The sequence below is a fragment of the Thermobia domestica genome, chromosome 18, assembly GCF_964235325.1.
Source record: "Thermobia domestica chromosome 18, izTheDome1.hap1.1, whole genome shotgun sequence".
Lineage (NCBI taxonomy): Eukaryota > Metazoa > Arthropoda > Insecta > Zygentoma > Lepismatidae > Thermobia > Thermobia domestica.
Genome location: NC_137471.1, coordinates 167525164 through 167542411, shown reverse-complemented (window position 1 = coordinate 167542411; position 17248 = coordinate 167525164). Strand labels below are relative to the sequence as shown.

At 34.8% G+C, this 17248-nt stretch overlaps 1 protein-coding gene across 4 annotated transcripts in view; it reads right to left on the bottom strand.

Annotated features, from left to right (window-relative positions):
- LOC145675994 (uncharacterized) overlaps positions 1-17248 on the bottom strand; it is a 56855-nt gene that overhangs the window by 35692 nt on the left and 3915 nt on the right. For 2 of the 4 annotated variants that reach the window (XM_081746829.1, XM_081746828.1), the window contains exons 2-3: positions 4051-4201; positions 130-341 (exon numbers count right to left, since the gene is read on the bottom strand). In XM_081746829.1, coding sequence (XP_081602955.1) covers positions 130-341; positions 4051-4071 — 233 coding nt within the window. In that variant the 5' untranslated portion in view covers positions 4072-4201. The remainder of the gene's footprint in view (positions 1-129; positions 342-4050; positions 4202-17248) is intronic. The other 2 variants (XM_081746831.1, XM_081746830.1) reach the window with 1 other exon arrangement.

Genomic DNA, 17248 nt, shown 5'->3' with positions numbered 1-17248 from the left:
GAAAAAATTTTCGTTTTTCGTTTATCGAAAAATTTTTCGTTTATCGTTTTCGAAAAAGCCATTTTCCGAAAAAGTATTTTTCGAAAAATGTGGCCATCCCTAATCATGACACAACTACCAAATACGTACTTCAAGCTTCTTCCATCTTCACATGAGTTCCTTATAAACTCTTCTAAATTCTTCACTTTTGAAAGCATACTATTTTTGTTTTCCAGCGACAAAGAATAAATTTCGGACACCACAAAGTCGAAGTCGCTGTCCCCGCCATATTCGCCTGGGCGCCGTAAACTTGAGTTGCTGTCGCCCGCCAGAAAACCTCGTCCTCTGCTTATTCCTGACATCTGTAATAAATCACAAGAAAATACATTAAAAAAAGATTCCGTTCCGTTGTTTCGCCAGCTTCACAACAATACTAGTTGTGATCCTTTCACTTCTCTATAATTTGACTGATTTGAATTTGAGTCTAGCGTCCCATTCAGCAGTGAGGCTATGTGAGACATGGACTTGTATTTTAACGTGGGATCCGAACTACGTGAGCTCCGCCGGGAATAGAACCCGGATCTTCCACGTCAAAGGCGGTACGATAACCAACAAATCCGAGATTCATGATCGCAGAAGACGCTATCCAATCAGGACTTTCATCAGCTACTTCTTCAAGATCCCGCATTGTATTATTCTCCCATTTTGTTCCCAACTTACCCAAAGGTGTTTTTCACCAGAAGATTTCCAACAAATATTATGCGCACATCATGTAATTCCCTATGAACGACATACAGTAAAACAGCAGCATAATTAGACTTTCGGAAGCTTCCTAATTAATATTGGGCGCCCATACTTGAAAAATGAATAAGAAGCGCTTAAATGATACGGTATATAACTTATTTAAACACATGACACGAAGAACAGTATAAAAGTTGTGCAATTGTTCACACACGTAAATAGCGTTATATTTTAGAAGTTGCGTTGGAAGAATAGATGTGTTTGAGCACTTGCACATATTTTCTATCGTTATTAGTGAAATGTTTTGTAAATAATAGTTACACCATTTAAGTGCTTAGAATTCAAGTATGTATGTCCAAAAGTGAAGACGTGTGAGATTACATTTCACTTTATTGTTTTTCTTCTCAAACTCTGGTGCTTCGAGAATTTTCCCTATGTGAGTAGATTATAAAGAAAAAGTATAGCAGTGGGAGAAGGGTTACTTATGAATACCCCACACAGGATCGAAATAATATAATACAAGATGGCGCACGAAATGTCATACCATTTATTTTGTTCATTACACTTATGTAATATTACAGATGGAATGTTCAAAACTCGTATTCGTATACTTTGGTTTATGGAAAATCCGGTAGATGTCACGAGAGTATCGAAAATTTACTTGGTGCCAAACAGCAGTGTTCAAGATGGCGCATAAGAGCACAGCAGATTGAGTGTTAAACAGAAGGTGAAAGAGGTTTTTTTTTTTTTTTTTTTTTTTTTTTTTTTTTTTTTTTACGAAAACGGTGTTTTTTAGCGACACAAATACTTTTTCGTGCACACTTTCGTACAAAATGAGCTCCACGTAAACAGACTGTTCAGAGATTGTATTGTCAATTTGAAACAACTTGCTCTGTGCTGGAGAAGAATCGGCGGCGCGAACCAACTGCCCGCACCCTTGAAAACATTGAAGCAGTTCGCGTTGCTTTGACACGGAAGTCCTAGCAAATCAACGAGGAGGACGGCTGCTGAGTTAGGAATAACTCGTCGGTCCATACAAAGGATTCTGCACTCTGATCTTCACATGTTCTCTTACAAGATAACACTTGTCATAAATTAACAGCAAAGGACAACCAACGAAGACATCAGTTCGCTTCATGGTTAGTGCAAGAGAATAACGTTCTGCATAACATATGGTTTATTGACGAGGCGTATTTTCGTTTAAATGGTGTACTGAAGAAGCAAAATGATCGTTTCTGGGCAAGTGAACATCCTCACATTCTGCAGGAAAGCGAAAATTATGGAGAGAAGATCAGTGTTGGGCAGCAACTTTATCCCATGGAATTATTGGACCATTTTTCTTTGATGAGACAATACAGAAACATAGATATAAGGACATGTTGGAAAACAGATTAATTCCAGATTAGCAACAGGCCTCTCATTACAAACTCAATGGTTCATGCAAGACGGAGCCCGCCCACACACTGCAAATGTTGTTCTTGATAACGTGTATGACATGTTTGATAGGCGGATAATGTCACATCGGTTTTCTGAGTCTGACGAAAGTGGGAGATAGTGGGCCTCGCATAACCCTGAGATCAATCCAAGTGATTTCTTCTTACAAGGAAGCCTGCAAGTGTAGCTCAACTCAGGGCTCCTATCATGCAGTTGTGCCATCTGATTTTGAGGGCAGGAAAGTTGTGACAACTGTAAAGGTTCGCTTGCAAGAAGTTGTGAAACAAAATGGTAATCACAACGAACACATACTACATTGAACTAAAGTTCCAACCTCATACAATTAATTCTGCATTAATTTTGTAATATTTTCATGATAAATACATGTGTAATGAAAAATAACAAATATGGCATGACATTTCGTGCGCCTCCTTCTATATAGAAATATTCTTTTGGGAATTCTACAAATAAATAGGAAATAGAAATATTGTATATAAGACATTATCTTCAGATAACTTCCGTTCTTTATTAAGTACTGGAACACATGGATTATTATAATTAATTCATACTACTGAAGTGCTATATGCCCGCGTATGTAGTTAGCCAAACATTTACGAAAGTTAACCTCAAAAACATCCTCAAGAAAGGAATAGATGGCTATTTAGAGGAAAACTGATTATAACAAGAACACAATAATGTAAGTTTTTAACTATTAGAAATCTACAGTAGAATGATTCATTACACTATATTATTATACGTTTCAGCTAGATTTCAGGTAATTCCCAATAAAACAGAAATGAAACACAATATAAGTCTTGTATTCATTATACTGACCTAACTGCCTGATCAAACGTTATCATGAAAGACTATCTATCGTGCGAACAATAAATACAGGGTGTTTCAAAACAACACCGACAACATTTGGGAGGTGATTCCTTACACCAAGATAAGACAAAAAGTATAGACCAACCTGGGTGCACAAATGCTTCCTTTCGGAGTTATAGGCTGCCAAAAACATGAAAAAAAGGAACTTTAAAGCTCCATAGCTCCAAAACTATGTGACCTAACGTAGTCAGGTCAAGACTTCACTTATGAACTAGTATGTGTCCTATTCAAATATCCAAGTTTCACAATCCTGCGGTACTTCTGCAACAATTTTTATAGAGGTAGTTCGTAAATATTTCAACTTGTATGCCAGTAGCCGAACTCCCTCTATAAAAATTGTTGCGTGAGTATTGCAGGATTCTAACACATTTATTTTTGGATACCGCACATAATAGTTCCTAAGTGAAGTCTTGACCTGACTACCGTAGGTCCCATAACTCCTTTTGGAGCTATGGACCTTTAAAATTCCTTTTTTGATGTTTTCGGCAGCCCATAACTTTGAAAGGAAGCATTTGTGCACCCAGTTCCTAAATGAAGTCTTAACCCGACTACGGTAGGTCTCCTAGTATTGGAGTTATGGACCTTTAAAATTCTTTATATATATTTTTTCGGCAGCCTATAACTCCGAAAGGAAGCATTTGTGCACCAGGTTGGTCTATACTTTTTGTCTTATCTTGATGTAAGGAATCACCTCTCAAATGTTGCCGGTGTTGTTTTAAAACACCCTGTACAAGTATTATCGGAATCAAGAGAACTAAGAACTTCGAAATGATTCTTCAATGAATGTACTTCATTACGAACTATCACATTCGGAAAAATACTCATGGAGAGTAAATTTAGAATTGACATTCATATTCACGTTTAGGATTACAAATGTCAAACACTTATAGGTAACAAAGTGCAAATTGAACTTTAAAAAAAAGGAAGAAAGAAAGAAAAAGAAAAGAAAGAAAGAAAGAAAAAGGTTTCATCTAAGAGTATCTCTCACCTGTATCTCAGTTAAACAATTACCTGATTCCTTAATAAACTCATACTTTTGACTTCTTAAAGTAACTGGATTTATGTGTTACACATTTTCAACTCATCTGAAAACTTCAGTATTGAAATATCGTACAACTCTTTGCTTCTATCAAGTTTATCCTTGATTCATAGATATATCAATCTACGAGATAAGATAAATAAGCGTTTTCTATATTATTCTAGGAAATCACAAATTTTAAATTACTACTACAAGTTACAGGATAATATCTTTAACTATTTATCAGTACGATAAGATAATTAAATATCAAACTATCAAAATAAAACAAAATTAGAATAAAACAAATATAATTTTATATAAAACTATTAACAGATAATTATTTCAACATAAATTAATGCGTAAAATTCAACAAAATGCAAAATCGTGCGTAAGATAATTAACTGAAATTAATACAATATATATAATACTACTGAAATAGCAGAGTTGACTTGGTCCTTTTTTTTTAATGGTCAAAGGTTAATTTGAGTGTGCTGATTAGATTCAGTTCGGTCTCGACCAGTGTTTCTTCCAGACATGTATTTTTTTGGAGGGAGACATTGCCCCACGGAGCTCTGAGAGTGCCACCCCCCTCCCGGAAGAGACTAAAATAGTACATGTGTAATATTATAATAAATAGAATACCAAAAGTGTGTCCCTCCGGAACATATTTTATGAAAGAATCTCGAAAAGTGACTGCAGCCCGGTCAACTCGAGATCAAAGTTCGATTAATTCTTTTTCCTAACAGAGTGAGAGGCGATGTTTACTGCCATACTAATACTGGAATAACTGACACCAAGAATGAATTTACTTGATTCAATCCAAATAGTGCCACCATCAACTCTGAGTTTGGCTTTTGTATAGTCTCCACATACCTCCAAGCCAACTGCTTCCGCCCCACCTTTTCAAACTTTTTGCCATCTTAGACTCAAGTTTAACCCATCTTCTAAGCATTTATTGAAAGAAACTTGGACTTGAGTTTTCCCGCGGAGCCGGCTTGGAAGTAAATGAAGACGACGCAAAGGCCAAAGACGCGTTTAGTGGTGGCACCATCTGGATTGCATCACACGGATTCATTCTGTCCATCACGTACTTCAGCATTACATCTATGACAGTGAATATCACGCTTCACTATGTGAGGACAAAGAGCTCGTTCGCCTTTGAACTCAAGTCTAACCGGGTTTCGGCCACTTTTCGAGGTCAAGCTCAATCGGATCAGTACCCTCAAATGACATTCGTTCATTAAAAATTGGGAGTTACAGTTGCTCCTTCTACTTTAACCGAAATAATGCACAGCAAGTTGAGCATTAAAAGGTGTTCTCAAAAATAACACAAAATGACCAAAACTCAGTAACTTCTTTTCTGTTTAATGTGCCCTGGGAATTCTTAAGAGATGTTTATTTTCCTGGAATGATTTTGAGGGACGAAGTGTTCTAAAACATTATTACACGTTATTTAATTTAATTCTTTTTCAAAAAAACTATTATCAACAATTACTTTTTTAAATATCGGTGAACACATGCATACTAGCTAAAAATCTGGAGGTAATAGTTACACATAATTAAAACAATCTTTTATCTTAAGATATATCTGTGTGTGTGTGTGTGTGTGTGTGTGTGTCTGTATCTGTGTAATGTATAGATCGGGAGAATACGTACTGAACCAGTCCTTTTTTGCTGATTTTTTAGTTCAAGCAGAGATGCCGCTAAATAATATGGGTCCAAGTATTTGCAAAGTTTGCAGGTGAAATATTTTGTAACACAAGGAAAGAGGATTGCATAAGTAGTTAATTTATGCAAGCGACATACTTCTAATAAGGACGAAATCACGTACAACCAAAATCCCTAAGAAAAGCATTGTGGAGTGTTTCACTTCCTTCTCTGAGGTTTCTTTCTGTAAATGTTAGGACTGTATTAGCGATCCTAGTATTTTTTCTAAATTTTACAGCTTAACCCCTTCAGTGTGGGTGGCGAGTTAACTCGTGTCTTCAAAACGCACCTGCTGTGCGGATGGCGTATATATACGTTTTCGTTTTGCTTTGGCTATTTTGTATTGCGTATGGCGAATATACTTGCCCATAGTATGAATAATGTTATTCCCGACAATATTTAGCGAGTTTGCGCTCACCTAGGAACCTTAAGAGACCACACAGAAAAATTGGGCTTGATCTGTTGAGGCATTCCCAAATTTTGTGTAACCTAACCATATGATGATGATGATGATGACCATAAATACGACAATGACAAGTTATAGTAGCTAATTAGAAGCAACAAAGATCATAATGCCGAAAATTTCATTGTGATTGCTTGAGAGGTTCAAAAGTTATTAAAAGGTAACAAATTCCAAAGTTCTAAAAAAACTACACTTTTTTACAGCGGTTCGCATCTGAAAATTACGCACTGAAGGGGTTAAATGTCTTATATGAGAGAAATAGGTAGTTGATTTATACAGAAGATGTATATACAGTAAAACCTGTCAACTTGGCCACCTCTCTAAGTTTGCCACCTGCTCATCTTGGCCTGGTTCGTCTTGAACTGCATTTTCCCATAAGACGTACTTATTACTCTGTAAATTGGCTACCTGTGTATCTTGGAAGTTGCCCGCGTTGAGGCAATGTTTGCCCTATGATGATAATGATAAATTTACCTGCGTATCCTGGCAATGCAAAATACCGTTTTGTTATGTTTCTTAACTCTTTCGTACTCCCATATGAGAGGCAGATGTTCTGTATTTGTGACTGAAGACAAAGAAGCATGCATTTCCACGATTTATTCTTGGAGGTCAATGGTCAGAACACTACCCTGATAAAGGGGTGGTAAATGAAGATGTGAATAAGAAAAAGCACTTATAGGTATTCAGGAAATGGTTGTATATTTGTTTATCCTGTCTGTTTTGGTAAAACCATTAGCTATATCAGCTCCTTTCACAAGTGGAAAGCTTTAGTAATTCCGGAAAGTTTTCAAGGTTAAAACCTAACCATCTCAATTGTCAATTATTAGCATATGACGGCTTGTCGAAAGGTAGCGGAGGTTTTGAGATATAAATTCCCTTAAGATTTTCTCGAAACATCTTTTCCTCCGAGGGAGACACTTGTAGCTAATTAACAAGCCAGAAAGAATAAAAGAAATACGTCTAGAACGAGTTTACAGATGGTATGTTTCGTCTGTACAACAGAATTGAAGTACATTGGATTTTATCCAATATGAAAACAAAGCAAACAATAATAGGGAACTGGCAATAGAAAAAGAACACTAACAACTGAAAGAAGTCATATGAATTACATATAAATTATTCCATTTATAATTTTGCTTTTCTAGGTTTCAATCTGAATAACTTGGTGTACCAGACTAGTTTTCAGGAAGAGAAAAGACATCTACATATATTAAACATACTGTAGTAGTGTATTGTTATGATTACTCTATATACAGTATTTAAAAGTAGGTGTCATGTCATAGTCAAAACAATACTAGAATCCTATTCTAAAAAATACACCAATCACACTTATTTTCTGTTAAGTTGGCCACTTTTGAATGGAACCGATGGTGGCCAACATACATAGGTTTCACTGTATAAGCAAGGTAACAGTCAAAAAATAATAAAAAGAAATAAATGGCATGTACGATGCAGCCCTCTGCAATAAAAGCATTGTGCAATGTGTTACTTCTTTCTATTCGCATGTGATTTCGACATTTAAATTCGTAAGATACAGTGTGTTAAAAAAAAAAAAAAAAAATGAAAGAAGAGTAACGTTGAAGGAAGTTGGGAACATGCAAGTCATCTGGAAACATCCAAACAGCATAAAAAAGTGCAATTCTACTTTAGATCTAGCTTGTACTGAGAACACAGAAAAAGCTGATTGTTTCCACCCTGCCTTCCTTTACGCACATACCCACCGTCGCTGACCCGCCTGCTCCTTACAGATCCACCCCTCCATCTCTAACCTAATCCAATTAGGTAGAAGGCTTGGTTGTAACAACAAGCTACCCCAAGTTTGTGGGTGCTTCCGCATGCATAGTACGCTATATTTATAGCCATGACAATTATGGTTTCCTAAAATTAACCTGCACTGATGAATGCGATGTCGCTTATAAAGAAAGATTGTTGAAAATATTAACATTATTTTGTGAAAAATACACACTTCCTCTTTTTTTAAAAAAAAAATCACACATTTCTGCATCTTTTTTGCAGTGACATTCTATCTGTAACACAACTGCATAAACTGTACCAATTTTGGCTGTTATCCTATTTTAAATGCACAAGAACTTGTGAAATTACGGAAAGAATATGTATTTTTTTTTTTCGCAAAAGCAATGTATTAATAATCAAAACATAGGAGAATCTAATGTTTTACATGCGTAATGGTGTTACATAACGTGAAGCAAACTCTACGTTACGTAATACGGCATAAGGAAGCCACGTGAACGCAATGTTCCACTGCTAAGCAACTTCTTAATTTCTTCTTACATGCGACAGTAGGTTTGTACCAGGGTTGGTTGGTTTAAACCAAGGTGGTTTAAGCCAGCTGGTTTTTTCAAAAAAACCAACTGGTTTAAACCAAAAAAAAAAAAAAACACAAACGAAAAATGCTTTAAATCGTGTGAACTTCATGGTAACGTCTCCACATATCAAACCATCTGCATTATGTTTATCTACTTTTCACCTTTTAATCAAGGAGTCCCGTGTTCAATTCTCGGTCGAACCACAACCCATGTTTCAAGTGTAAAACCAAGCAGCGATTCGAGGTATCCCTTTAAGCGAAAGTCTTCTCCGTGATAACCTTGGTATTTCATAAGGATGTTAAGCCTAATCATACGAAACGAAACCAAATTATATATTTCTACTTGCCTGAATGCCTGTTGTTTTATAAAGAAGCCAACGTTGCTTAAATATATTGATAGAAATTGGCAAAATTTATCAACTGCCTACGTAGCTTCCATCAGCTTGGATTCGACTTTGTTTTAATTTTATTGAATGATACCTACATACCAAATTTGTAATTTAATACCTCAGTTTTAGCGTAGTGATTATGATACGTTGACCTTAAAATTTTACATACAAATACATTTAAATAACAGGATTTTCCCAATGACTAAGGCGGAAATTTCCCGATTTATATGTAATTCTGCATAATGTTTTTACTTGTGTAACTGTTTATCTTTTTGTCCTTCTGTAATGACTCTTGACATTTATATTAACAACTAAGCCTATGTAAAGATCAGTACAACGTATTTTTATCAGGAGTCCTTCGTGAGTGAGTCGACAATTTCATTTGTGACCAATTAGTCCCGGTTTCGTGTCGAAATGGACAATTTCTATTGGATGTAAGCCGAGAAGAGGTTTCGATTCCGCTTTAAGCTTATATAACCCCTTCCAGCATAATCTTGTTGTTGCATAATAACATCAAGGTGAAACAAACTAATTTCTGCCCATATCTAATATAAATACATAGAGTAAATTATTTAAACAAAAAACCTGTTTTAAACCAAAAAAAAAAGTTTTTTTTTTTTTTTTTTTCAATAAAAACCATGGTTTTTGCCAAACCAGGTTTGTACAGAAGAAATATGATGTGTCTACCCCTTTTACGAATATATATTCACCGTTGCTTACCCGCCTGCTCCCTACGGACGCATCTCAGCGTGGGTCAACCTGGTATACTTCGTTCGCTATCCTCATGTACAGTTGCTGTCCGATGCAATCCGTAGGGGTGGAGGATGTCACCAAATTTACTATGAAGGTTTATTGATAGCTTGTCAAAGGAAAGAAGATGTGGATGACAATTTTCTTGTGCCCAGACTTTCCTTTTTTCGTTCTTTGTTGTTTTCTTTTTCCAAAAATAAACAAACAAACAAATAAATAAATAAATAAATAAAAATAAAAATAAAATAAAATTGAACATAATAGCTTGGAATTTTGTATACGAGCAAACGCTTGCAGAATTGCTAATGCGTATATATAAAAGAATCTTTTAGATTTTACGTTTTGAGAAACTACGAACCATAATTTTGTATAATATTTTCGCTATTATTATTATTATTATTATTAAAGTACTAACTTTGTGCTTTCATAAATCTTTAATTACGTTTTAAATGAGTACATATGAAACTTTTTTTAAATTAAGTACTGACTTTAGGAAACAACCAATTGGAATTATGAAGACCAGGAAGTGAACCTTCACAATTATGACAATGACACAATAAGATGATTTCACACAGATGTTTATTTTTAACTTATATTTTAGCTAAATGCTACTGGATTTTTAAATTTTATGTTGTTTTCATTAGATTCCAGAGTTTTTGCTATTGTTGCTTTAATTCTACAATTAAGCGTAATTTATTGATAAAATGTACAGCATTAGACTAGTGTAGCCCACGAGACGTGAAGTACGTTTTTTAAACTTGAAGACGACATGATAAACATAACAACCCTAATCTCGTTTTCGAGACTAGAATCGACATGAGACGAGACATATCACAAGTTTCGTGGGCAATAGATCTTAGCAAGTTTTTAGATCTCAAACTGTGTATCAGTGCTACTTGATTCACAGTATAAAACTATAAATTGATAAAGTAGTTGTACGAACACAAAGAAAAACATCATTTTTTACAGATAAGCAAGTCATTACACAATATCATTACTCAATCTTTGATAAATGTGTTCCATCAAAAAGATATTCTCGTAACAATCCCATATGGTTCACTAGTAATATAATTAAACTTGTGAAAAGTAAGAAATACCACCATAAAAAATGGAAACGTGGAGGAGTTTTTTCAGAATATCATCACGAAAAATTTTGTAGTATTAGAACTTGCCTTAATAGAGAAATCAACGAAGCTTATAAAAACTATGTACACAATTGTGAACAAAATATACTAGAAAATCCAAAAGCTTTCTGGTTGTATGTAAAAAACAAAACTAGAAAATCAGATCATAGCACTCTTCGATTTGAAAACAATATTTTAAAAGATAACTTAGAAATTGCAAATGCTTTTAAACAGCACTTTCAAAAAATCGTCAGCAACTCATCACCTACCTATGACATACAAAACACTTCAAATCTTGAAACCTCTGAAATAATTGACAACCTAAATTTTCACCCCATACATCTGACCGAAGTAGAAAATGCAATTAAAAATCTCAAGCCTAGAAGCTCCCCTGGCCCGGACGATGTACCTCCATATGTAATAAAAGGATGCGCTGAAATCCTAAAATATCCACTACTAGCTATATTTAATAAATAGCTATCATCATCCCTGTTCCCATCTAAGTGGAAAATTTCGAATATTTTACCAATACCAAAAAGCAACTGCGACAACCATGACGTTCAAAATTATCGGCCCATTGCCTTAATATCTGCCCCAGCTAAGATATTTGAATCTATCGTTTATCAAAGAATTTTTAACCATATTCGTCCTTTAATATCCTCATATCAGCATGGTTTTCTGCCGAAGAGATCTACAACAACTAATCTCGTTGAATTCATACACTTCATTGCGGAGCAAATTGACAGTAGAAATCAAGTTGATGCAATATATACGGATTTCAGTAAAGCTTTTGATACACTGGATCATGATATTTTATTGAACAAGCTTATTTCATTCAACTTCACTCTCGAAGCTAGACAATTCCTAATGTCATACCTCTTTCATCGCAGACAACATATAATTTATAAAAATATAACAACTCCAAGTTTCATTGTAACGTCAGGGGTCCCTCAGGGCTCAAACCTTGGTCCATTATTATTCTTAATCTTTATAAATGATCTCCCAAATGTGCTACCAAATTGTACTAAATTATTATTTGCTGATGATGTAAAACTCTATCGAAGAATTTCCCAGCCCTCCGATGCTCTTGCACTACAAGAAGATCTAAGCGCACTACATACTTGGTGTATATCGAACAAACTTAATCTTAACATTAAAAAATGTAACGTTATTACATTCACTTAGAAAACTAATAATCTCAAATTTAATTACAGTATAAACAACACTCCTGTACAAAGAGTGGACACTGTAACTGATTTAGGGGTCACTATTAGCTCCGACTTTTCCTTCAAAAAGCATATCAATCGCATTGTTAATGAAGCCTACAGAAACCTCGGCTTCGTAATCAGACTTGGCTTTGACTTTTCAAATACTAATGTTCTTAAAACCCTGTTCAATAGTTACGTTAGATCCAAACTTGAGTACTCTTCAATCATATGGCATCCCAACAGTCAGAAAAACAAAACACGTCTTGAAGCGATTCAATCTCGTTTTGTGAGGTACTTAACTTATAAGGAAACCGGACTATATCCTAAATTCGAAAAATATACCGACCTCCTTCGTAAGCACGATATCTCATCTCTCGAAGATAGACGCACCACCCAACTTTTGATTTTCTTAATGAAATTATTGCAAAATAATATAGACTCTGAGTATTTACTATCCCAGTTAGAATTACATGTTCCATGTAAACGCACGCGCCCTAGAAATATTACTTTTCATTTACCTACTGCTAGAACAAATACGCTATACATGTCACCTATTAGGAGAATGTGTTATATTTTTAACTCCTATGCTGAAAGTAATCCTGAACTTGATATATTTACCATAAATGACCGTTCTCTAAGAACTATTGTGCAATCCTATTGAAGATTCATTAATTAAAATGGCCATATCTATAACTGTGTATTTGTAATTATGTAAGTGAATTCATGTATGCTCTAACTATATACAAACTGACTAGGTCACTATCATTAGGTAATATACCTGTTGCGCTCTAACCATAAATAAATAAATAAATAAATGATAAATATGGTCTGAATGTTGTTATATCATTCCCTTCGTGAGCCTCTCGTTACGCTAAAGGGCTCTGATAACTTCTAGATAAAATTTAAAAAAAAAAAGAAAAGAAAAAGAAAACAGAGCATAGATTTTGTACGTTAATTTCCAAAACTAAACGAGATGTTTTCTCGATAATCGAAACAAAACAAGAAACAATTCTTCGAGAAGCTAGACGAGACAAGACGAGACGAGCAAACGTTATTTCTCGTCTCACGTTCTCTGTGGATAGCATTAGACTACACGTTTATTATTCTATTGGTAATAAGATTTGATCTGTGTTACCCAGTAAACTTCGCCGTTTATCATGGCGAATACATCTATTATACTGTAGCCAGGGTTATTGCAGTTTTTCCCATCCTCCCCCCCCCCCCCCCGCAAAAAATCTAGTAGGTATTTTTTGCTAAAACTCACCTATAAACATATAGTTCAAAACTTGGATTGAAATTATAAACCAACCATAATGTAACCATAGTTTTTCCGATAGCGTTTCTCAGTACAAGCCTAGTTTCAGAATTGGTTTTAACTGTGTGTTAACAAAAGATCTCCAGAACAGAATAAGATTTTAAAAAAAATGTGTTTCAGATTCGTGCATAATGACACACAGAGTAAAAAGTGACTGCCTCGACCGGGATCTCCAGCATACCGTGTACATACGTCACCCAGTCCGCTTCCCAGAACAACCAAACACTCTCTCACTCTCGAGGTCGGTGCTCTCATCTCGGATCACGTGTGTTATACCACAGACCCCTGCTGTGATTGGACAATCCTATGTCCATATACCGAGCACCTCACGACGGTTGTGATTTCATATATATTCTGGGAAGCGGGCTGGGTGGCGTAATAGTTAACGCGTCGATACGGTATGCCAAAGATTCCGGGTTCGAGTCTCGATCCAGTCACTTTATCACTGTGTGTTATAGAATTCGCACCTATAGAAGATTCTCGTGCGTGAAAAAATCGGTTGTTTCCTCCTTTCATTGTACCAAAGGGATTAATAAAGCCGGTTTCTGTCATGTCTGACTCCTAACTTGAGGTATTGTATTTGCCGGTATGTTTTGAGGAAAGTGAAAGAAATCACTTCAGTCAGGACGGTTGGCTCTTGAATCCTGAGAATAATAGGGGATTTTATTCCCATTTTATATTACATGGAATTACACTCCCACCCCCCTTTATTACAAAACTGTCTACTTGCTCCTTTCTAGAAATTGAAATATAAAGGAATCCGAAATTCAAAATATATCCCATGAAACGCAGATAGGTCTTCACGGATTCCTTTTATGTTACAAGGGAATTCCATACTTCTAATTCTAATATGTTTAACCCAGAATAGATTGATTTAAATCAGTCTGATTTAAATCACTTGATTTTTTAAAATAAAAATCATTGATTTAAATCAAATTCCGAAATAAATTAATTTAAAGTGGTAATAAGTAAAATTCCGTTTTTGTTCTGTTATTTCGATTATAGAAGATAATAATCATAATACAATGAGACTCAAATGTATGTAAGCATATTATGAAACCGAGTGTCATGCAGAGGATGATTAGGGAAAATCCCGTTTTGAATGGGTAACAGGGAAATCCTGCTTTCTTCACTTTGAACATAGGGTTTATTTTAACAAAAGAGACACTGACCAAAGCTTAAAACTTTACTTTATTTTAAATTATAATTTGTAACTGTTTCGGATATTTAGCATATCCTTCTTCAGACACGATCGAAATTAATGAAAATACAGACATATATATACAGACAGATATATATGTCTGTATTTTCATTAATTTCGATCGTGTCTGAAGAAGGATATGCTAAATATCCGAAACAGTTACAAATTATAATTTAAAATAAAGTAAAGTTTTAAGCTTTGGTCAGTGTCTCTTTTGTTAAAACAATTAATCCAAAGCCATGAATAGTCTTACTATAGGGTTTATATTGTAAATCATTAACTATTTCAACGGGGAAATCACAATCGACATTTAAGACGAAAATTCTTTTGTGTGCGCGTCTGTTTGTTTGTTCTCAGATAATAGGGGCGTATATAGAGGAGTCCGATATTCTCTCCGGACTTTTTTTTTTTTTTTAATAACCTTAAGATTTTGTGCCGCAAGCTAGTTCCGATCTTTTAAAGATATGCCCCTGCCAAATAGGGTTGTTGGGATTTTCCCCAGCCCAAAACTCCCGTGATTTTTTTGGAAGGGGGGGGGGTTAAACCTACAATAAAACCCAAAAGAGTCCACCTCAAAAAATACACTTCAAAACTTGGATTGAAATCATAATCTTAATACGATTATAATTACTTTCTTTAATCATACTTCTCAGTGTAAGCCTAGTTACAAAATTGGCTCAAAAAATGTATTTACCACCAGAACAGAATACTATTGAAAACAAAGAAGGTTTGGGAATCATTCATAATGAATTTTGTTTGTGCTCGATCAAATTCGCTGTAACATTGTTCAACTGTAATCTATTATATAAAAATGAAAAGAATCTTGTTTGTGTGCGCAACACGGGAAAACGGTTAAATCGTGTGGAATAAATTTCTGGATGCAGTTATCACGTACACTTATGTGCAAAATTATTGTCTCATGTCTATAAATACGTTGTTGTAGGAATATAATTTGATAACGAATTCGCCCGGTATTTCTTATAATGTTAGTATGTGTACAATCGGCAAAGACATGTATGTGGAAAATTTCATGTCAAAAGAGTAGTAAATAAGAACAATAAAACGAAACTAAAACGTTCATGTCCATTTAGCAACATTTTGTTTTACTCATTCTAATTTTCGTATTTATAATTCTTTTCCTATGAAATTTACCACAAATACATTTCCCGATTATACACATAATCGGTATTAAAAGTGCCCTGCAAAATCATTATCAAATCATATTCTTACAAGAAGACAATTATAGATATGCGACAATCATTTTGGACATGAGTGTACCTCGAACTAGGTTTTTAATCAATTACTTTGATTAAAATGGGGGAAGGGGGGGTAGAGCGGATGGTCAAAACCTATGCGAAAATCCTAGTACCTCACGATTATGTCAAGTTAGGAAGGTGACAATTTTCATGTAAAATTCCCATTAAAAGCAAGTGGATCCGTGCCCCAGTGTTTTTGAGAGTTTCCATTTTAAATAGGGATGGGGGAGCATTTTCTATAATTTGAAAGCGATTTTACCTGTTGTTTCTGATCGTATCACACGGGGAAACGTTAAGCAGTTTGAAATGAATTTTTGAACATACAATAGTTAGCACCTACCCCGAGCTGAGACTTTACGTAACTTATGTCACTTTGATTCATCGGCGTATCCTAGGAGAAGAAGTAGAGGAAGTTCAAAATTCATGTATATATATAAAAAAAAAAAAAGTATGTAACGGGCACGTCACGTTAGGAAGATGAAATTCGGTATATAAATACCTCATTAAAAATAAGGTGGCACATCACTTCCTGGTCTTGAAAGTTTCAACTTTAAAGGAAGAAAGAGGGTGTTTTCTTTAATTTCTTTCTTCACATTTGAATCGACGATGTCTGTTGCTTGTGGTCGCGTCACGGGAAATGGTTGAACAGTTTGAAATGACTTTTAGAACATAGTACCTATCTCAAGCTGGGATATTATCATATAACTTTCCTTTAAAAGCGTATCCTAAGGGAAAAGGAGGTTTAAAATTCATGCCAGAAATAGAATATTTTACTACATTTTAATTAATATGCGTGTCCTAAGGGGAAAAGGAGGCTCAAACATTTTCCTTGAACGTAATTCTCCCCATGCAAAGAACGGACACTTCAGCTAGTATGGAATCAAAAGTAATGCGGCTACATTTCCTTTGTTTTTGTAACATACTTAGGTATTAATATTAACAGATAAAATGTCTTTCTCTATGTGTCAGTTAATTACAAATCGAGAACGCTTCATCTGACAAAGAAAATTATTAAAGATCCACTTTTATCTTCTCAACACTAACGGTAATCAGATCGTTGAATTAACCATGTAGCAACAAGATCGTGGTTAATTCTTCTTGCATATTTGATGGAGTATGTGAAGAACAGTGATCCATGATTTTTTTTCCACCCTGGTTTAACCCTTAAAATCATAAGGCTTTTTGTAACACAAAATGATGAATCGAGTCCATTGGACGCAACTTGATTTTCCTGTACCATTTTGAATTTTAGGCTTATTTTTATGTAATAAACTTTCCACATGCATCAAGGACTGCACGTTTATTACCTTGACTTTTTCGATTATAGTAAACAAAAATGTACATGAGAGACAAAATATGTTCACCTATAATAGTGAGTCCGTTGGACTCACGTTCTCAGTTTGTGCTACATTTTTTGCAATATATCTATATCTATATATATCTATATATATA